This window comes from Myotis lucifugus, unplaced genomic scaffold, assembly GCF_000147115.1.
Source record: "Myotis lucifugus unplaced genomic scaffold, Myoluc2.0 scaffold_44, whole genome shotgun sequence".
Taxonomy (NCBI): Eukaryota; Metazoa; Chordata; class Mammalia; order Chiroptera; family Vespertilionidae; genus Myotis; species Myotis lucifugus.
Genome location: NW_005871092.1, coordinates 975243 through 992128, shown reverse-complemented (window position 1 = coordinate 992128; position 16886 = coordinate 975243). Strand labels below are relative to the sequence as shown.

General features: G+C 41.9%; 1 protein-coding gene across 1 annotated transcript in view; it reads left to right on the top strand.

Annotated features, from left to right (window-relative positions):
- Nucleotides 1–16886, top strand: part of SORCS1 (sortilin related VPS10 domain containing receptor 1) — a 290995-nt gene that overhangs the window by 183353 nt on the left and 90756 nt on the right. Inside the window, exons 9-10 of the mRNA XM_006088177.3 lie at nucleotides 737–916; nucleotides 9548–9694. Coding sequence (XP_006088239.1) covers nucleotides 737–916; nucleotides 9548–9694 — 327 coding nt within the window. The remainder of the gene's footprint in view (nucleotides 1–736; nucleotides 917–9547; nucleotides 9695–16886) is intronic.

Genomic DNA, 16886 nt, shown 5'->3' with positions numbered 1-16886 from the left:
CTTCTTTTACTTAAGGTTTCCTGCTGAACTCAGAGTAAAGGTTTAGATAAGCAGCTAAGTCCTTGAACACACATTAACATGAATATTAGTGCTTTGCTTTCTCAGGTGAACATTATTCCTCAAGGTCTTCTGGGGGTTGCTGAACCTTTGGGCAGTGCTTCTCAAATTTTATTGTGCATATTAATCATCATGGATCTTATTAAAATGCAGATTTTTGATTCAATAGGTGAAACTCGAAGTTCTGTGTGTCTAACACACTTGCAGGTGATACCCGTACTGGTCCATGGACCACACTGGAATATGCAGAGCTTGTCAGGTTTCTCTCTGTTCCTCCAGATTTTTATGAAGGAATAAACCCCATATAATCCTTCTGAGCATGAACCATGCTGTGGTTGGCAAATATATCAGAATGACTGATTCTCCAAAGTCATACATATTTGAGAACGTATTCTTCCATTATCTAATGAGACAATTAAATCATAACTGAGCTACCAAGCATCTCTCTGTCCTATTTTCTCATAACACTGCTGCCTAACCCCATACAAGAGAAAGGAAATACATGAATAACACTTACCTAATTAATTATGACATCACAAATAAGTGAAAGGGAAATCTCTACCTCCCCTTATAGTTGCCGAAGTGCCTATTTCGGTATTCCTCATTAGATTCTATGCTGTTTGGATGCATGTCAGATTTATTTATAAAATTCTTCTTCACTTTCCTGTGTTTTATTTAGGACATGCACGTCATCAGCACAGATGAGAATCAAGTGTTTGCAGCGGTCCAAGAATGGAACCAAAACGACACCTACAACCTCTACATCTCAGACACCAGGGGTGTCTATTTCACCTTGGCCTTGGAGAATGTCCAGAGCAGCAGAGGCCCTGAGGGCAATGTCATGATCGACCTCTATGAGGTATGTCACAAGGCACGTGTGGTCCTGAGCCACTCCAGTGCCTGCACTGGCTGACGAAGGCCCAACTGGCTGTTTCCTTCATCATTTTGATATGAGCAAATTATGTGGCCTCATTTAATTTGGGAGAGGGAGTGAGTTGCAGAACATTTGTAATGCAACCCACAGAACAGCTCTGGGAAGGATCTTTTGTTCACCAAGTTCACAGGCGAGGAAGCCCCAGAGGACTTGGAGAGCATCAGGGGAAGCGGTAAAGCAATTAAAGGGTTTGAACAAGAGCCGGGATGCTGTTGTATGTCAGTGGTTGTATGTCACCTCATGAACCACGAGGTCACATACAACCGATTCCTGGTCAGGGCACATGCCTGGGTTATGGGCTCAATCCCCAGTAGGGGGCATGCAGGAGGCAGTCTATCAATGATTCTCTGTCATCATTGATGTTTCTCTCTCTCTCTCCCTCTCCCTTCCTCTCTGAAATCAATAAATATATATATATTTTAAAAGAAGGATTTCAACAAGATTCACAGAGTATGCAATTTGAAAATAGTCTTGAGAGGCCAGCAGGGTATCAGGATATAGAGCAGTAGTTCTCAACCTTCCTAATGCCGCGACCCTTTAATACAGTTCCTCATGTTGTGGTGACCCCCAATTTCATTGTTACAAATTGAACATAATTAAAGCATAGTGATTAATCACAAAAACAATATGTCATTATATATGTGTTTTCCGATGGTCTTAGGCGACCCCTGTGAAAGGGTCATTCGACCCCCAAAGGGGTCGCGACCCACAGGTTGAGAACCGCTGATGTAGAGCAAAGGGGACAGTGGTCCCTTATCTCTGTCTGAGGAAAAGAAGGGAGGAGACACCTTTGCGTTGCATCAGAAGACACTCTCTTGGACTTGAACACCTTTCCAACTAGATAACCTCCACTGGCTGACTGCCTGCCTCTCAGAGGAACAGTGAGATAAGAGTAATAGATCTTTGTTTCCTAAATGACGGATGGAAGGGGACAGAGCAGAGTTCCCCAGGCTTCCTTAAGGGAACTTTGGCCCTTTGTTTCTCAAAATGACCAAGATTGAAAATAAAATGCTATATGTTGGATCAGTTAGCTTTTATGGCAAACACCAATGCTCTAATTGTCACTTAAGGCACAGTTAGGTAGAAAGAAAGCTGCTATTTTGGGATGGATTTTAGCCATTTGTCAGTCTTATCTTGTGCTATGAATGATTTATAATGGCTTATAATGACCCATTTAAAAACACATTCAGAATGTGGGACGTTTAATCATATGCCTATATTCTATGTGAAAAATATTCTAAAACCGATTCAAATATGTGCAGTCACAATGATGCTATTGTTTGGCTGAGTGTAAGCTCTGAAGGTCAAGGGGTTTTATAAGGAGAAATTCCTATCAAGTATGTCAAAGATATAAACCAATGTCTCTGAAGAAATTCAAATTTATCATTTTAATTTTCTGAATGCTATCTATACTCTTTCTCCTCTAGGAGTTCTTAGGGATTTTCTCCTAGTAGTTAAACTTCTCTGTATGTATAAAGGCATGATAACACACTATATGCCCAATTCAGAGCCTGGGGATTTGTCATGGAAATTGTGGTAGACGAGCATTGAGTGTAGTGTGTGTATATCTTTAGAAAAACACTCTGCAAACTTTTTTTAAATATATTCACAAGTTTCTTCCACTTCCTTTTCTGCTCATGTCCCAGATAAATATAGTATCATAAATCTCAGCCTCAAACTAAACATGTATTTGGGAAAACATTTACATTTTCTGGTGATTTAGTTTCAAATTACTGTTGGATAAAATTGTGACTTAGAGTATGAATGTTGGAGTCAGGTTTTCTGGGTTTAAATCCTAGCTATACCACAGATATGTATTCTTGACACATATCCAGTAACTTCTGATACTCACTTTCCTTACTGAAAATATGGAGATAAACAGGGTGCCTACTTGACAGGGTTTCTCTGAGGATTAAACAAGTTAATCTTCTTGAAGTACTGTGAACAGTGCCTAAAATATTCAACAAATTATAGATAGAATAATTAATATTATGTTCCAATAAGTTTAAGCCCCAGTATGATGTCCTATTTTTTTTAAATCTGCCCACATTGTTTAAATGTCTAACACATTTCCACTATTTCAGATCTCTACTTCTCCCATATTGCAATTAGCATGGCCATATGACATTCTTTAACACCAACGAGTTGTCTCCTTATAAACAAGTGTAAATTGCTACATTTCTTTCCTCATTTGTAAATGTCTTATAAACATTTAAACTTTAAGGGTGTTGCGTTGAAATGCCATTTGTTGTCTTGCTTTGATCCAGCACTTGCAATGGAAAGATCTTGCTCCATGTGTGGTATCTGCTGGTCTGAAGTCAAAGCAGCTTGATTCCCTGATCTTGTCTCTGTCCTGGCTCTCCCCCCTCGCGCCCGCCCCCCCCCCAAAAAAAAAAAAAAAACAACAACAACAAACCACAAAAACATTTTCTGAAGCGTCAGTATTTGGGATTGTATTTGATTATGACCAAGGGATGAGTTCTTCCATTTCTGATTATCTCCTCCCCTCTTCTCAACTCAACGTGGAAAAATTTCTCTGCATAAATTTCGTTTTCTGCAAAAATAGAGACCATTTTAATTGGCCCCTTGATGATAGAAGAGATGACAGGTTTGGACAGGAATGACTTTGCAATGTCCTGTTATTTTTAAACTGTTTGCTCAAGTGGTTTTCTGAATGTAAACATCACTAAAACGAATACAGAATGAGAAGAAGAAACTGGTTGACCTCTGGCCATGGCAACCATTCTTTGCTAATTCCTTGTGTTTCCCCTTGTGTCTCTCTCAGCTGACTATCTGTAGAGGATCTGCGGGCTCTTATTAGTGTCACTGTGAGCAGTGGTGTGACTGCATTATGTAAAGGTGCTCTGCTTTCTGGGGCTGGGAAGAAGAGTCTTTCTTTTATTAGCCTGACAGTTCACTGCAACTTGAATTGAAATGGATGTGATCAGAATGGCAGTGCCAGATCTTCTGATTACCTAGCTAGAAGGGATATTGGCTGACACAGAACCTGGCACCAATGTTCCTTCAATGTGATTGTTCTGGCTAGCAGGAAGCTGAGAACCAACCAGCATGAATTCCCCAGGAGAATTACAGTGAATGATGAGCACTTAGAGATAAATGAAAAGTAAGAAAATCCGTAGCTGATTCAAAAAGAAGCAGAGATGAGCAGCATAGGAGGTGATGGGTGATAGAGAATACTAGTACATGTCTGCTCACCATTGGGGGTAACTGTGGTGACTTTTGGTCTGTGTTCTTTGCATGCCTGCCAATTACCTGCGAGTCCTGTATTTGTATGCTCTTTAAGCTAGTTTAGCAGAGGGAAACTATAACGTGTAGGTGTATGACGAGTTTGTGTATCAAGGATACGTATTGTTGATGAGTCTTTGTGGGAAATGCAGAAGGAATTAATCATTCTATTCCCACACACATTGGACCCTTGTGACAAATGTAGTTCTCTCTACACTAGAACATGTGTATGTGACGAGATAGGAGAAGGGGAAATGTTGGAAACAAAGTGTTGCGGGGGTAGATTATATGGTTTAGTTATGGAAACACCAGACATTTCCCTCAGTGTGAGTTATTCAGTTGAACATGGACCTCATTCAAGAGAATCAATAAACATGAGCCATTGGCTACACAGCAAGAGTACTAGAAACTGATTTTTGTTCATGAAAGAGCATAATAATAATAATAATAATAACTAATATTTTGGATGCCATTATGTGTCAAGCACTATGTAAAAAAAACATTAGCGAATATTTCATTCAATTCATATATGAGGGACTATAATTCCTCCCATTTCACACGTAAGTAAATACAGGCAGAGAGAGTACAATCAGTTCTGCAAGATTACAAAGATAGTAAGTGGTGGATTTAGGATCTGAAGCCTAGAGTATGCAAACTCTTACCTATAAACTATTTTGTGTATCTGGAAACATCAGTATTTGGGATTGTATTTGATTGTGACCAAGTAAAAGCTGTAAGATAGAAGGACATTGAAGGGCAGGATGACTAGTATTGGACTTAGCAGTAGAAGAAATTAGACTGGAAAAAGGAAATGGTTTGGGGAAAAGCCAACATACACAGAATGAGCAGATGATTGCTCCAGACCTGCTCACTACCTTCTGAACCAAGTCCAGAGCCTGCAACTGTAGCTAAATTCACAGTGTTATAATGTGGCCCCCAGTGTTGTCCAGTGATGTGTTTGTGTAAAAGAAGCCTAGAAACAAGTGTCTTAAAATCCTGTCATTCATGAAGAGCACAGCATTCCCGTGGCACCATGTGCGCGGCTAACAGACGACAGCGTGCCTGATGGTGACCAGAGCAAGAGAGCTGTGACGAGCGTGTCTGCAGCGTGTGGTTCCTAGTGTGTTCATCTGGTGTGGATGATGAGAGGGAGTCTGACAGCTTTAGACAAGATCCTTCCTCCTCGGGGAAGGGAATATTAATTAATGATGATGAAGAGCACTTTGGCTTAATGGACAATGACAGTCCACCCAGCCAAGCGGAAAGGTTTGTGTTGGCAGTCAAGCCACCTGGCCAGCAAATTCAGAATGCCCAGAATGCGTGCGCACGTGAGTGAGCCACACTGGGTGCCATGCCAGACACGGTGTGTGTGTAGTTAAGCACATGGGGTCTTCTCCACGTTATGAGTGTCCTCTCTTTCAAAGAGAAAGCGCCATAGTTATGGGCATGGAGCTAATACCCTGATTTCTTAGGGAAAGACTGCCTCATACAATCCAGCACAGGAGGTGGGAAAGAAAAAGGCTTTCCCATCCAGGACATATTTCTTACAGGACATGGGACGTGCCACCTAATTATTGAAGGTGATTGTCTCCTGGGAGGGGAGTGCTGTCTGATCAAGGCACCCGGGGAGGAAAGAACATTTAGATTTTTTTGGCAATGGGTTCTCTGGTGGCAGAGGCACTCCTGTTCCCGCTGACTATGTCTCTCCTGGATCTTCTCTTCAGAACGGAAACATATCCTATCCTCAAAGACCAAAGAAATCAAGGTCATGAATATGTTCTTTTTCTTGTCACAGCTTTTGATTCATCTTTTTCATTTTCTTCACATGTTGACCCTTTGGATTTGTAATTTCAGTCAGAGTCAGAGAGGGTGGGAGGAAGTATCTGAGCATCAGAGGCGGAAAAGAGCAAAAGCTTTTGTGCAAGAATCTTCCCAACTTAGCCTCCACATGCAACATATGAAAGATTGGGACTGGAAAGGACCCCATGGTGGTAACTATGAAAAGTAAAAGGAGGTAACTGGGTTCTTCCATTAAAACACCAAAGAAATCCAAGCCTTGCATATTCTAACTCTCAAAAAAAGGTCTCTTGAATGAATATATAATTGTTTAGACACCCTGGGTACTATGACCCCAGCACTTATAAGAATGCATGATAAATAGAAGCTCAAAAATATTTACTGAGCAACTATTGAGTAAATGTATTACTGAATGAATAAAACGCAGCTTCCTGTAAGTGTGATATCCAAGGTGGTATTTCCCTCTGAATGCTCTGGGTTGAGAGAGAAGTTGGAGGAAATAGTACAGAAGCGTATGGGTTCTAGAGTTAGACAGACTGACTTGGAGTCCAGTTCTAAGGTTCCCTAGGGGATGACTTCAGACAAGTGATTGGCCACATCTGAACGTTGGTTTTCTCCTCTGTAAAATGAGGATAACATTGACTCTGCCACTTAGAATTCATGGGCAGATGGATGCTCATGCTTGCAAAGCCTTGCATGTAATGCCTAACATTTCATAAGTGCTTATTAAACCTGGGGTGCTGTTATTGTGGTTATAGCTTCCAATGCAGAATTCTTATTACCTGTTACATTAAAAACAAAACCAGGACTTGCAGACAAGTCCAAAGAAGCAAACAATAAAAACACACCTCGAATGGGACTTCCACGGAGCAATGCCCTGGCCGCAGGAGGGAGATAAGCAGGCCCTCTCCAGCTCTATCCCCTCTTGTCACACACTCCCTGCGCTTTGCCAAGTTTTTATTCCTCAAGATAAACCTGAAGGCCAAGCTGCCAGAGATGAGTTACAAAGCGCAGCTCTCAGCTCAAGTGGCCTTTGATAATGCCAAGCAGTTGGGGGCCAATAAAGTCACCACTTCTGCTAAGCAAATGAACCAAGTGCTAAATGTACAGAGCCCTGCTCTGACCAAAAGAGGAAGAGCAGCGCAGGAAGGGGAATGGGCAATGAAACTCCTGGGAGAGGCAATATTTCTATCCCCTCTGTACCTATGGTCACCTCCTAGCAGCCGTGGGCAAACTACGGCCCGCGGGCCAGATCCAGCCCGTTTGAAATGAATAAAACTAAAAAAAAAAAAAGACCATACCCTTTTATGTAATGATGTTTACTTTGAATTTATATTAGTTCACACAAACACTCCATCCATGCTTTTGTTCCGGCCCTCCGGTCCAGTTTAAGAACCCATTGTGGCCCTCGAGTCAAAAAGTTTGCCCACCCCTATCCTAGCGTGTCTGATGGGTAAGACAGTGCCATTTTTCATGTATAGGTTTCGCTGATGAGGGAAGACCAGTGCGACTTTGTGAAAATTCTGATATGTGAAATTTAATTTTTAAAGAACTGGCAGTTTAGCTGTAGTGAAATATGTAGCAGCCTCTGGAACATATGCAAAACCAATGTGGGTTTCCCTGGTGAGTCACCCTTCAGGAGCTGGTATGGTGAGTGAATAACTAAATGCAATTTGTAATTCACATGCCATTGTTGGGAGGTCAGTGCTCCTGGAGTGCAGCGCTCCCACACTGTGGAGGATCAAGAAACTGCTCCGGCTGCTGCTGATTGCCCCCAGTGAGGCTTGCTGCCCTAAGTAGTTCAAAGCATTCCCACCAGGCACTCATTTCTAGGATTTACTTGCTTAACACACTTGTCTTCCAAAAGTGTATGAAGTTGGCCCAACTCTACATTACCCCAGATGCCAGATCAGCAGGTACAAACTAATGAGGTTTGAATGTGTCAGAAGCAAAGGCAAGCCCTGGATCCTCTATGGATTGAAACCCAGCCTCTTTGAACAGACAAATTCAGAGCTGTAGTTGTTGGAAGATCAGTGGAAGTCAGAAAATTCGGGTGTGAGTGAACCCCAGCTCTGTTATCTTAAACAATTGATTTTTGTTTACACCTCAGTTTCCCCATCCATAGAATGGGTATAATAGCTGTGGTGGCAGGTTTGCAGTGAACATCGAAGGTTTTTTATATATAAAGTACTGAGCATACTTCTTGGTGCATGGCAAGGATCAATGCTGTTGTACTTGTCTGCCTAAAACCTTTATAAGATAATATAAAGGGCCTGAGTTAAATGAAATGGGCTCAGATATGCCCGTGAGCTTATTCACTTCATCCCTGTCTGTGCAACAGAAAGCCAGTTAATCTCAGTTTTGTTTCCTCAACCTCAAAATGTGAGTAATGATAACTGTATCATGTGCTTACTGTGAGAGTTAAGTAAGGTCACCTGTGCATAGCGTTGGAATGCACAATATAACATATCTCAGACCCTTTCCTCACTGCCCTCCAGTTTTCCTGGGTTGTCATAATTCCAAGCAGAGCAAAATGTGCATGAATGTGTTTAATAAACACAAAAACACCCAAAGATATAATGCATCCTTCATGATTTGTTAGAGCACAATTTGGGCAACTTACCAATTATTACCTCTTTCATAACTTACAGAACAGAGAAGGCAGTCATATTTTAAAAGCCAAGTAATTAATAAGTACTGTTTATAGTGGGAACAATAGTATTATGGGCATGGAGGAGGGATTAATCAACAATGTAGGGAGATTATTACTTCCTTAAGTTTAAGAGCAGTTCTCTTTTGCTCAATGTATTTTGGTGGCTTAGTAGAGCAATCTCTTACAGGAAAAAATAGTAATTGAATCATTAGCTTTCACTGACCTCTTTTAATGGCCCACAGCTCTAGAGAGCACCATGATTTAGATAGTTCTTAAGAGCATGGGCTGTGAAGACATAGAGTTGTGGGTTGAAGTCCCAGCCACTTACTAGCCTGTGTACCCAGTGTTTCCTTTGGCTGTGTGACCTTGGGCAAGTCACTTAACCTGGATGAGCCTCAGTTTCCCCATGTGTAACATAGAATAGGTGATAATTACCCAAGAGAACTGTTATAAGATTTAAATGAAATAACATATTGAAGACTGTGGGTGCTGAGGGTAACATAAAATAAAATAGCCTCTATTTATTTATCATTTATTGAATAGCAAAACTGAAAGCACCAGAGTTTATCTCTAGGCAACGGCAAGCTACTACCAACCTACCTTAGGGGCCATAAAAATTCTCTATCACAGTTGCATTAGGCCCCCCATACCATAGGGGCTCAGGTCTGTTGCTTTCTGCCTCACTGTTCAGGGAGTCATTATACTTAATCATCACCCCCTCCTTCTACCATCCTTACCCCTTCTTCCCTCCAAGACAAGTGCTCACTGCTGAATTAAACAGTCTGCCTCTGTTCTTTTAAGTAAACAAAGACATCCCTTCTCAAATCGATGTATTTTTCAGCCATGTCCATTTTTCCCAGGTAGCAGGGATAAAGGGGATGTTCTTGGCTAACAAGAAGATTGACAACCAAGTGAAGACGTTCATCACCTATAACAAAGGCAGAGACTGGCATTTGCTGCAGGCGCCGGACACGGATTTAAGGGGGGACCCTGTGCACTGCTTACTGGTGAGTCTTCATATTGGGGCAGAATGTCCCAGTCAGTGCGGGCTGGGAATAGGTGTTAACAAACAGAGGGAGGTGATTCCAGGGTTCCTTGCTTAGTTGCAGAACCAAAGGGGACAGGGACAGGCATGAAGGCAGCATGTAGAAGAGTCACTGGACTGCCTTTTGAGATGGAACAAAGAGATCAGAGAAAAGCAGAAAGTTTCTTACTCACTTCCAAGGATGTTCAGTTGTGCCCCGGATTCTGATGAGGAGCTCACATTGTAGTTTAAGGGAGAATCTGATAGCTTCCACTGTGGTGGGGAGATACACCTTTAATTTCCTACGAATAACTTGTTACAGATCAAATGACATACATTCTACTGTTGAATAGATGAACTGAATGCAAAATTTTGTAGTTGTATTTTCTGGAGGAGATGCTTATTCATATTTTCAGAGGAGTTTATGCCTCAAATAAGGGTAAGAACTACTGATGTGAATTTTAATTGGAACTCTTTATGATATGTTCCATTCATTTATGCTGCATTATATAAAGTTGGTAGTGGCAAACAATGGTCTGTGAGGCAAATATGGCCCACCACTTGTTTTTTAAAATAAATTTTCATTCTTATTCATGTATATATGGCCTGTGTGCTACAGTGGCTGAATTGAGTAGTCATATCAGGACTTTATGGTCCACCAAGCCTAATATATTTATTATTTTAAAAATATTTAAAGAATGTTTGCTGACCCCCACTTTGAAGTATGGCTCGCTCTTAATTATCTAACATTTGGGGAATAAATAGATCAGCATGAACTTTTTTATAATTTGATTATATGTTGGGGTCTGAGAGAGGGATCAAAAATGGGTGTTGCCTCCACAGAGTGTGAGGTCTACTTGAAAGGGACTAGACTAATAAATGAAAGATTACAGGGTTACATTTCACTCCCCTCAGTGATGCTGGTGCCTGCCCCATACCTCACCCAGGAGTGGATACTGAGTGAATGAAGAAGGGGGGGAAGAAGAGATTATTTTCAAAACAAAGTATAATCAAATGCTAACGTCTTTAAAACAATCCAGAAGTTGTATTTATATTCACAAAAAAAGAGAGACTAGTATGTTAAGCTGGAGGAAAGACCTCTTAGTTTTAGTAAGAGCTTGGAGAGAGGGGGCGGGGGAGAGAGAGAGAGAGAGAGAGAGAGAGAGAGAGAGAGAGAGAGAGAGAGAATATGAATGAATCAGTATTCACAGTCATCATACAATTCTGACTTTAGAGATATCCACACTCAGCTTGCTTTTTGTGTCCCATGAAGTCGGAACAGTCACTTTGCAGGTTCATCTCCTGTGGCTGTAGGCAGGTCGTCTCCTACTCGAGAAGATGCCAGCAGCCTTAGGGTGACCTTATTAGTTGCAGAGGATATCACGGTTGTCACTGTGCATCAGGAAAGCGGGCTGCAATTCAGCCTCCCACTCAGCTTCTATCCTTATAACTGGCAACTTACGGAGGGAGTGGGGAGCCAGTTGTTACAGAGTGCACAAAGCCAGTGACAGAGTAAGTAAACGGGGCAGTTATTACTGAATATCTTCTCTATGCGAGGCATAGTTCAGCAGCATTTTGAAAAACAGGGCCACCTTCCTAGTTTAACTATGGCAAGTTGGAAAGTTGGAGCACCCTGATATTTTGCCCAAGGAGATTAAATAACCATGAGAGAATTAGCCATATCATATGAAGAGGCTTCCCTGGGTCCTCTGGTGTCATAAATGAACCATTAGAAATGCCTCTTCCACAAAGCGCTTGGCAAGGTGTTCCCTGCTCCACCCCATCCCAGTGTTAGGAAGTCCTATTGCTCTGCCCCCAAAATCTAAATGCTGAGACCATCCTCAGAGAAGCCATCATGATTTCTACTCCCCCTACAGTGACAGGCTCCTAACTGCTCCTCCTGTCTCTACTTGGCAGTCTCCTGTGTGAGTGTGTGTGTGTTTAATCCAACTTTATTGAGTTAAAACATACATACATAAAAAGTACCCTTCTAAGAGTGTACTTTGATGAATCTTGACAAATTATATACCCATGTAACCATTACCACATCAAGATAGAACATTTTCATAACCTCCCCCAATTCATTTGTTCCACTTTGCAATCACTATCCACACCTCTGGCCCTAGGCAGCCACTAACCTCTCTCTTTTATGGTAGGGTTTTCTTTCCTACATTTTTATGTAAGTAGGATCAACTTGAGCTTGAAACATTCAGATCATGTCTCTCTTTTACTTAAACCTTTTATGACTAATTTAGGTCAAATGAAATGCAAATACTTTCCCTTAGCAAGTATTCCCTCCAAGGTCCCATATGGTCTGGCCTCTGGCTACTTCTCCTGCCTGGTCCTAGGCCTCTCTCCCCTTCCTTCCTTACACAGAAACCATGGTGGGGAGGAACTTACCTGTTCCCCTACCATTACTTACCATGCTCATTCATGTCTCAGACTGTTAATTTATCATTATTTTTCGCAAAATGCCCTTTTCCTAGTCTGGCCTTTTTCTTTATTCCTTATTTTTTTGAATATATTTTTCTTGATTTCAGAGAGGAAGGGAGAAAGAGAGACAGAAACATCAATGATGAGAGAGAATCATCGATTGGCTGCCTCCTGCATGCCCCCGACTGGGGATCAAGCCCGCAACCCGGGCATGGGCCCTTGACCAGACTAGAACCCGGGACCCTTCAGTTCGCAGGCTGACGCTCTATCCGCTGAGCCAAACCAGCTAGGGCCTGGCTTTTTCTTAAAATTCAGATCCTTGATTGACTACCTTTGTTCAGAGAGTACACTTAAACTTTTTCTCAAGTTGTATTTGTCCCAGCTCCTTTTCATGTGTGAGCCTTCTCGCTCTTTGAAATCAGCACGTGTAATTGCCCATGTTCCCCTGCTAACATGTGAGCTACCTAAGCCGAGGAACTGTTGCTCTCTTTTTGGCCACGCCAAGAATCAGCTCAAGAATCAGCTCAAGAATCAGACCTGCCGTAATGTAGGTGCTCAACGCAGGTGTTGTGTCAGGCGTTGTGTTTGTTTGAAGCAGAGGCTCCATTGACTGTGTTGTTGAGGTTTATGATTGAACTTTAGTGGATGCCCTCCCTTTCCACTGATAGTCACAGGGAAGGATTTATAATGCCACCTTCTGAAGCTCCTGGGCTCACCTTGACCCCAGAGGTGACAAAATCAGCAGGCTCATTAAGACAGAGTAAAGATGAACTAGTAGGATAGGGATGGACAGTGCCCAGGAGTCTTTTGGCCTCCCTCCCTCATTAACCCTGTTGTTTAATGTCTTTTTAACCTGGGTTTTAGAAAACAGGCAGCAGGGCAAGGAGGGGAAATGACAAAGGGGGTGGGGAGGACAGACCAAAATCATTTTATAAAAACCTGGCAAAGGCACAAAATTGGAAAGAAAATCTTTGAGCTACGGGAGACCCGGGCGGTTAAAAATCTTCTTTCGGCTTGGGAGCTGCTGGAGATAAGAAGTGATTTTGAATTGTGAGTACTTGGAAAGTGACAGTGTCACCAGAAGCACAGCCTAGTGATTAGAAGAGAGATTTTCCAGCAGGGCTGTTAGAAATGTGGAACAAGTTCAGAATTACAGCCCCAAAAGGAATGTTCCTGCTAAAATGTACTCTATAGAAATAAGACATCCAGGGTAATTTATGGCTGTATTTTTAGGACTTTCAGACTGATTGCCTGGAGGGCTCAGCTGGGATTTCTTTCCTCTGAAGACTGGGTAGCACAATTAGATGGGGTATTACAGGTCACGGTCTACCTGCCTCCAAAGCCTCAAGATTTGGCTCCTGGGAGGCAAGATGTGAGTCGAGCCTGTGACAAATCCTTGAGCCCCCAGGGGAAGCCTAGTGTTTCATGGAGAGAGACTATGATTTCTCTATGGATTCAGTTGGCCGCTTTCGGTTGCAGCTAAGGAGCCAGCTACCCTGGAGATTCTCGACTCTGCTTTCCTCTCCTTTGCACACTTGACTGTGTGTGTTGTGTGGGTTGGAGTGGGGCTGAATGCCCCATACCCAGCCAGTTGGTCCAGGGGCCTCGCTCTTCTTTGCCATTGAACCTCTTCTTTACTGAAGATCTAATGGATTCCCAGCTCCAGCTCAAAGTCAGAAACAATGTGTGTGTGTGTGTGTGTGTGTGTGTGTGTGTGTGTGTGTGTGGCGGGGGGGGTGTTGGATTTGGAGGCTATTATTTGGGAATTTACTTGCTGCCTTATTATTTATGAAACCTCAGATCTGGGTTTTCAGGACAATCCTCAGATTAGGATCCCCAGGGATAATGGTACCATGAAGATGAGACCTAAAGGTTATTGATACAGAGGTTTCAGGGAAAGAGGAAGTGGAATGAGAAGTTGTTTGATCCTCAAGTAATCTAACCATTTTTTGAGTTGATTTATTGCATGGTGGGGAAATATCTTCTATCATTTAGTAATTCTGCATTGGCCATTCACAGTTCTAGGAAGACAGATCAGTTAAATGCAACAGATATTTACTGAATGCTTGCAATGGCCAAAGGAGTTTTATTTGCTAAAATAAGACATAAAAGAATAAGATGAAAGAAAGGTATTTGGGACCTAGAAGTCCACCATGGACTTCAGGAGTTTGTGCACTCTCTGAAATCGGATATAAAATTCTGTGTGCCCTTTTTCTTGGGAAAGAGTCCTTCATTGGCATCAGGCTCTCAAACTCTGTATCTGACCCTGCAAAGATTACAGATTAAGGATCCAGCTGCTCCTAGAATTGATTGATGATAGTTCATGCCCTGTGACTATGAAGAGACATATCAAAGGGCAGCATCCACACATGTATGCTGGTCCCTCCATTCCCTGTAAGTCAGGTGCTAGGTCATGGTCGTTTTAGTGCACAGTTCTATATTGTCCTAATGTGAAAGAATAAGAAAAAGAGAGAAGTGCCTTTGGGATAAGCTGTGTTTTTTGATGCCACTGAATTGGAGATAACTCTGGAGAGATACTCACGTATGTGGTACTTGTGTGCTAATGGGGGGAAAGAAGGCAGGAAGGCAGATAGGAAAGAAGAGAGATGTGGACAGAGTGTCCCCTATCTGGGCAAAAAGAACAGAAGAATCAGAGAACTGTGTTCTGTCCTTCAGGAGTCTGTAGTGGCTCAATAGCCATTATAATAAACCTCTCTATTAAGCTTTAGTGACTTAACTTTGACAAATGTCCAAAACCAGCCAGGTATAAACGTTTAAGTTTAAACATGTGAAGATGAATCACTTACCATTGTTTTTCATCGAACATTGATGTAGACTATCTAACTTCCTTGAAAAAAATGGGAGAAATAAAATAAAGCCACGGAATATTCTCCTCATACCAGCTGGGGGCAATCCAGTACTACAAATGTGAACACGGAGAAAAAGTGCACCAGAGAGATCATTTCTAATGTTGCCGCTACTGCATGAACTGCTGTCCTTTCTTCTCAAAATAACTTCTCTTGGGCTCTGAAAGCCAGAGCCACGGGCTGTGCTGATATGGTCATTTGGAAATGCACTCTTTCCTTTGCAATGGCAAGTCCCCATAGCAAAGGAACCATGGGCCCCGTGGCAACTGAGCTTCACAATCTTCCAGACCATTGAGTGATGAAGTTTGTGGCAAGTGGCCACTCAAGATTGCAAGCTGGGTGCTCCCTTGTCCAGGGATGTTCCACCTTGTTGGGTGGTTCAGAGGTGCTCCATTCAACACTTTTACCCACGCATTTCCCAAGGAGTGATGCGGTTCTAATGCCACGGAGATGCTCATATGACTCTGATGATGTGGTTTACAGATAAGCCTGGGTACTTCTGGCATTGTTCTGAGTAAAATAGTGGTATCGTTCACTTCCTAACATAAAAGCATTGCTTGTTACTTCAAACTTTCATTTTTGATTCCAGGCTAGATTTCACAGATGATGCAGTGGAGTACTTGACATTTTCTCTTTATTTGCAGAGTGTATCTCTTGGGGGCATAGAACCATATGTGAGGTATGTGAGGTACAGGATGGTGCCTAGTAAAATAAAGTGTTGTAGACCAGAGAAGGGAGATCCTGATAAGCTGCCGTTGTCAGCAAAACTTCCATGGCAAAGAGTCTGACACCTCTGCTTTATCCTGTTTTAGCAACTGAGAGCTGTGCAGTGTGTTCCTGGGACCTTGGCAATATAACGATACCCATTCTGGTCTTCCTCTTGGATGAAAGGGAGCCAAGTGTTTGGGTCTGATTATTTCTTCTTATAGAGGGGAATCTTCTTTACTCTTTTGGAACATTATAAAGTAAAAAATTTCTTTTTTTTGAAAGCTTTACATGAAATTTTCATGTAAAACTGATAATATATTACTATTGTCATTCCTTGAGAGTTTACTCTCTCTGTCGGTGGAAGAAAAAGACCCTATTGTGGTCCACTGTTTTAGTTCACCAGTATTTTGGTTGCTTTTATTCCTGAGTTTCATTTTTAGTTTGTCATTTTACCCTATCTGATATAAATTTAATCACTGCCTCTCCAGCTCTCTGAGTATCTGCTGGTTGCGACTTAGAGAGCAGAATCAAAGTAATAACAGAGATACATTGGTGATTCCAAAAACTCGAGTGGATAAGATTAGAAAGTAATCTTCCTCAGCGATGAAAAGAAGTGTGGATTCAGACACAAATTCTTAGTTTTTGACAACTCAGTACAAGAACTGTTCCAAATGAAACTTGTATAAGATTTATTATCAAAACCGGTGATATATTAATCAGAAAATTTGATCGAGATTTTCAGACACAAATAAGTCTCTTAAATTTTCATTGAAATTGCTGTTATTGTACATTTTGCCTACAAGGATGACGTTCCTATTGAATAATACTGATTCTGATAATACCCTGTTGATGGTCTGTCGGACGTTAGGATAGTCTCACACATCATACAGTTTCTTTTGTACAACTGAGACCAAGTTCTCACATGGAGAGTGGCTAAGAGATGCCGGCTGACTTCTTAACAGCTCTCCCAGCCTCACCAAACCTTTTTTCCTGAGGTCATGTCCTATTTCTCCTCTTTAGTATGACTATATACTGTATTGTAACTCAAATCTTCTGTGTGTTTTTCTTTGTGGTTGGTGTTACTCAGGGCTGAAATGTCCTTCATTCTGAACATCTTACCTACCTACCCATTTCTAACCTACCCATCTTTGCCCAAGGCACCATTTT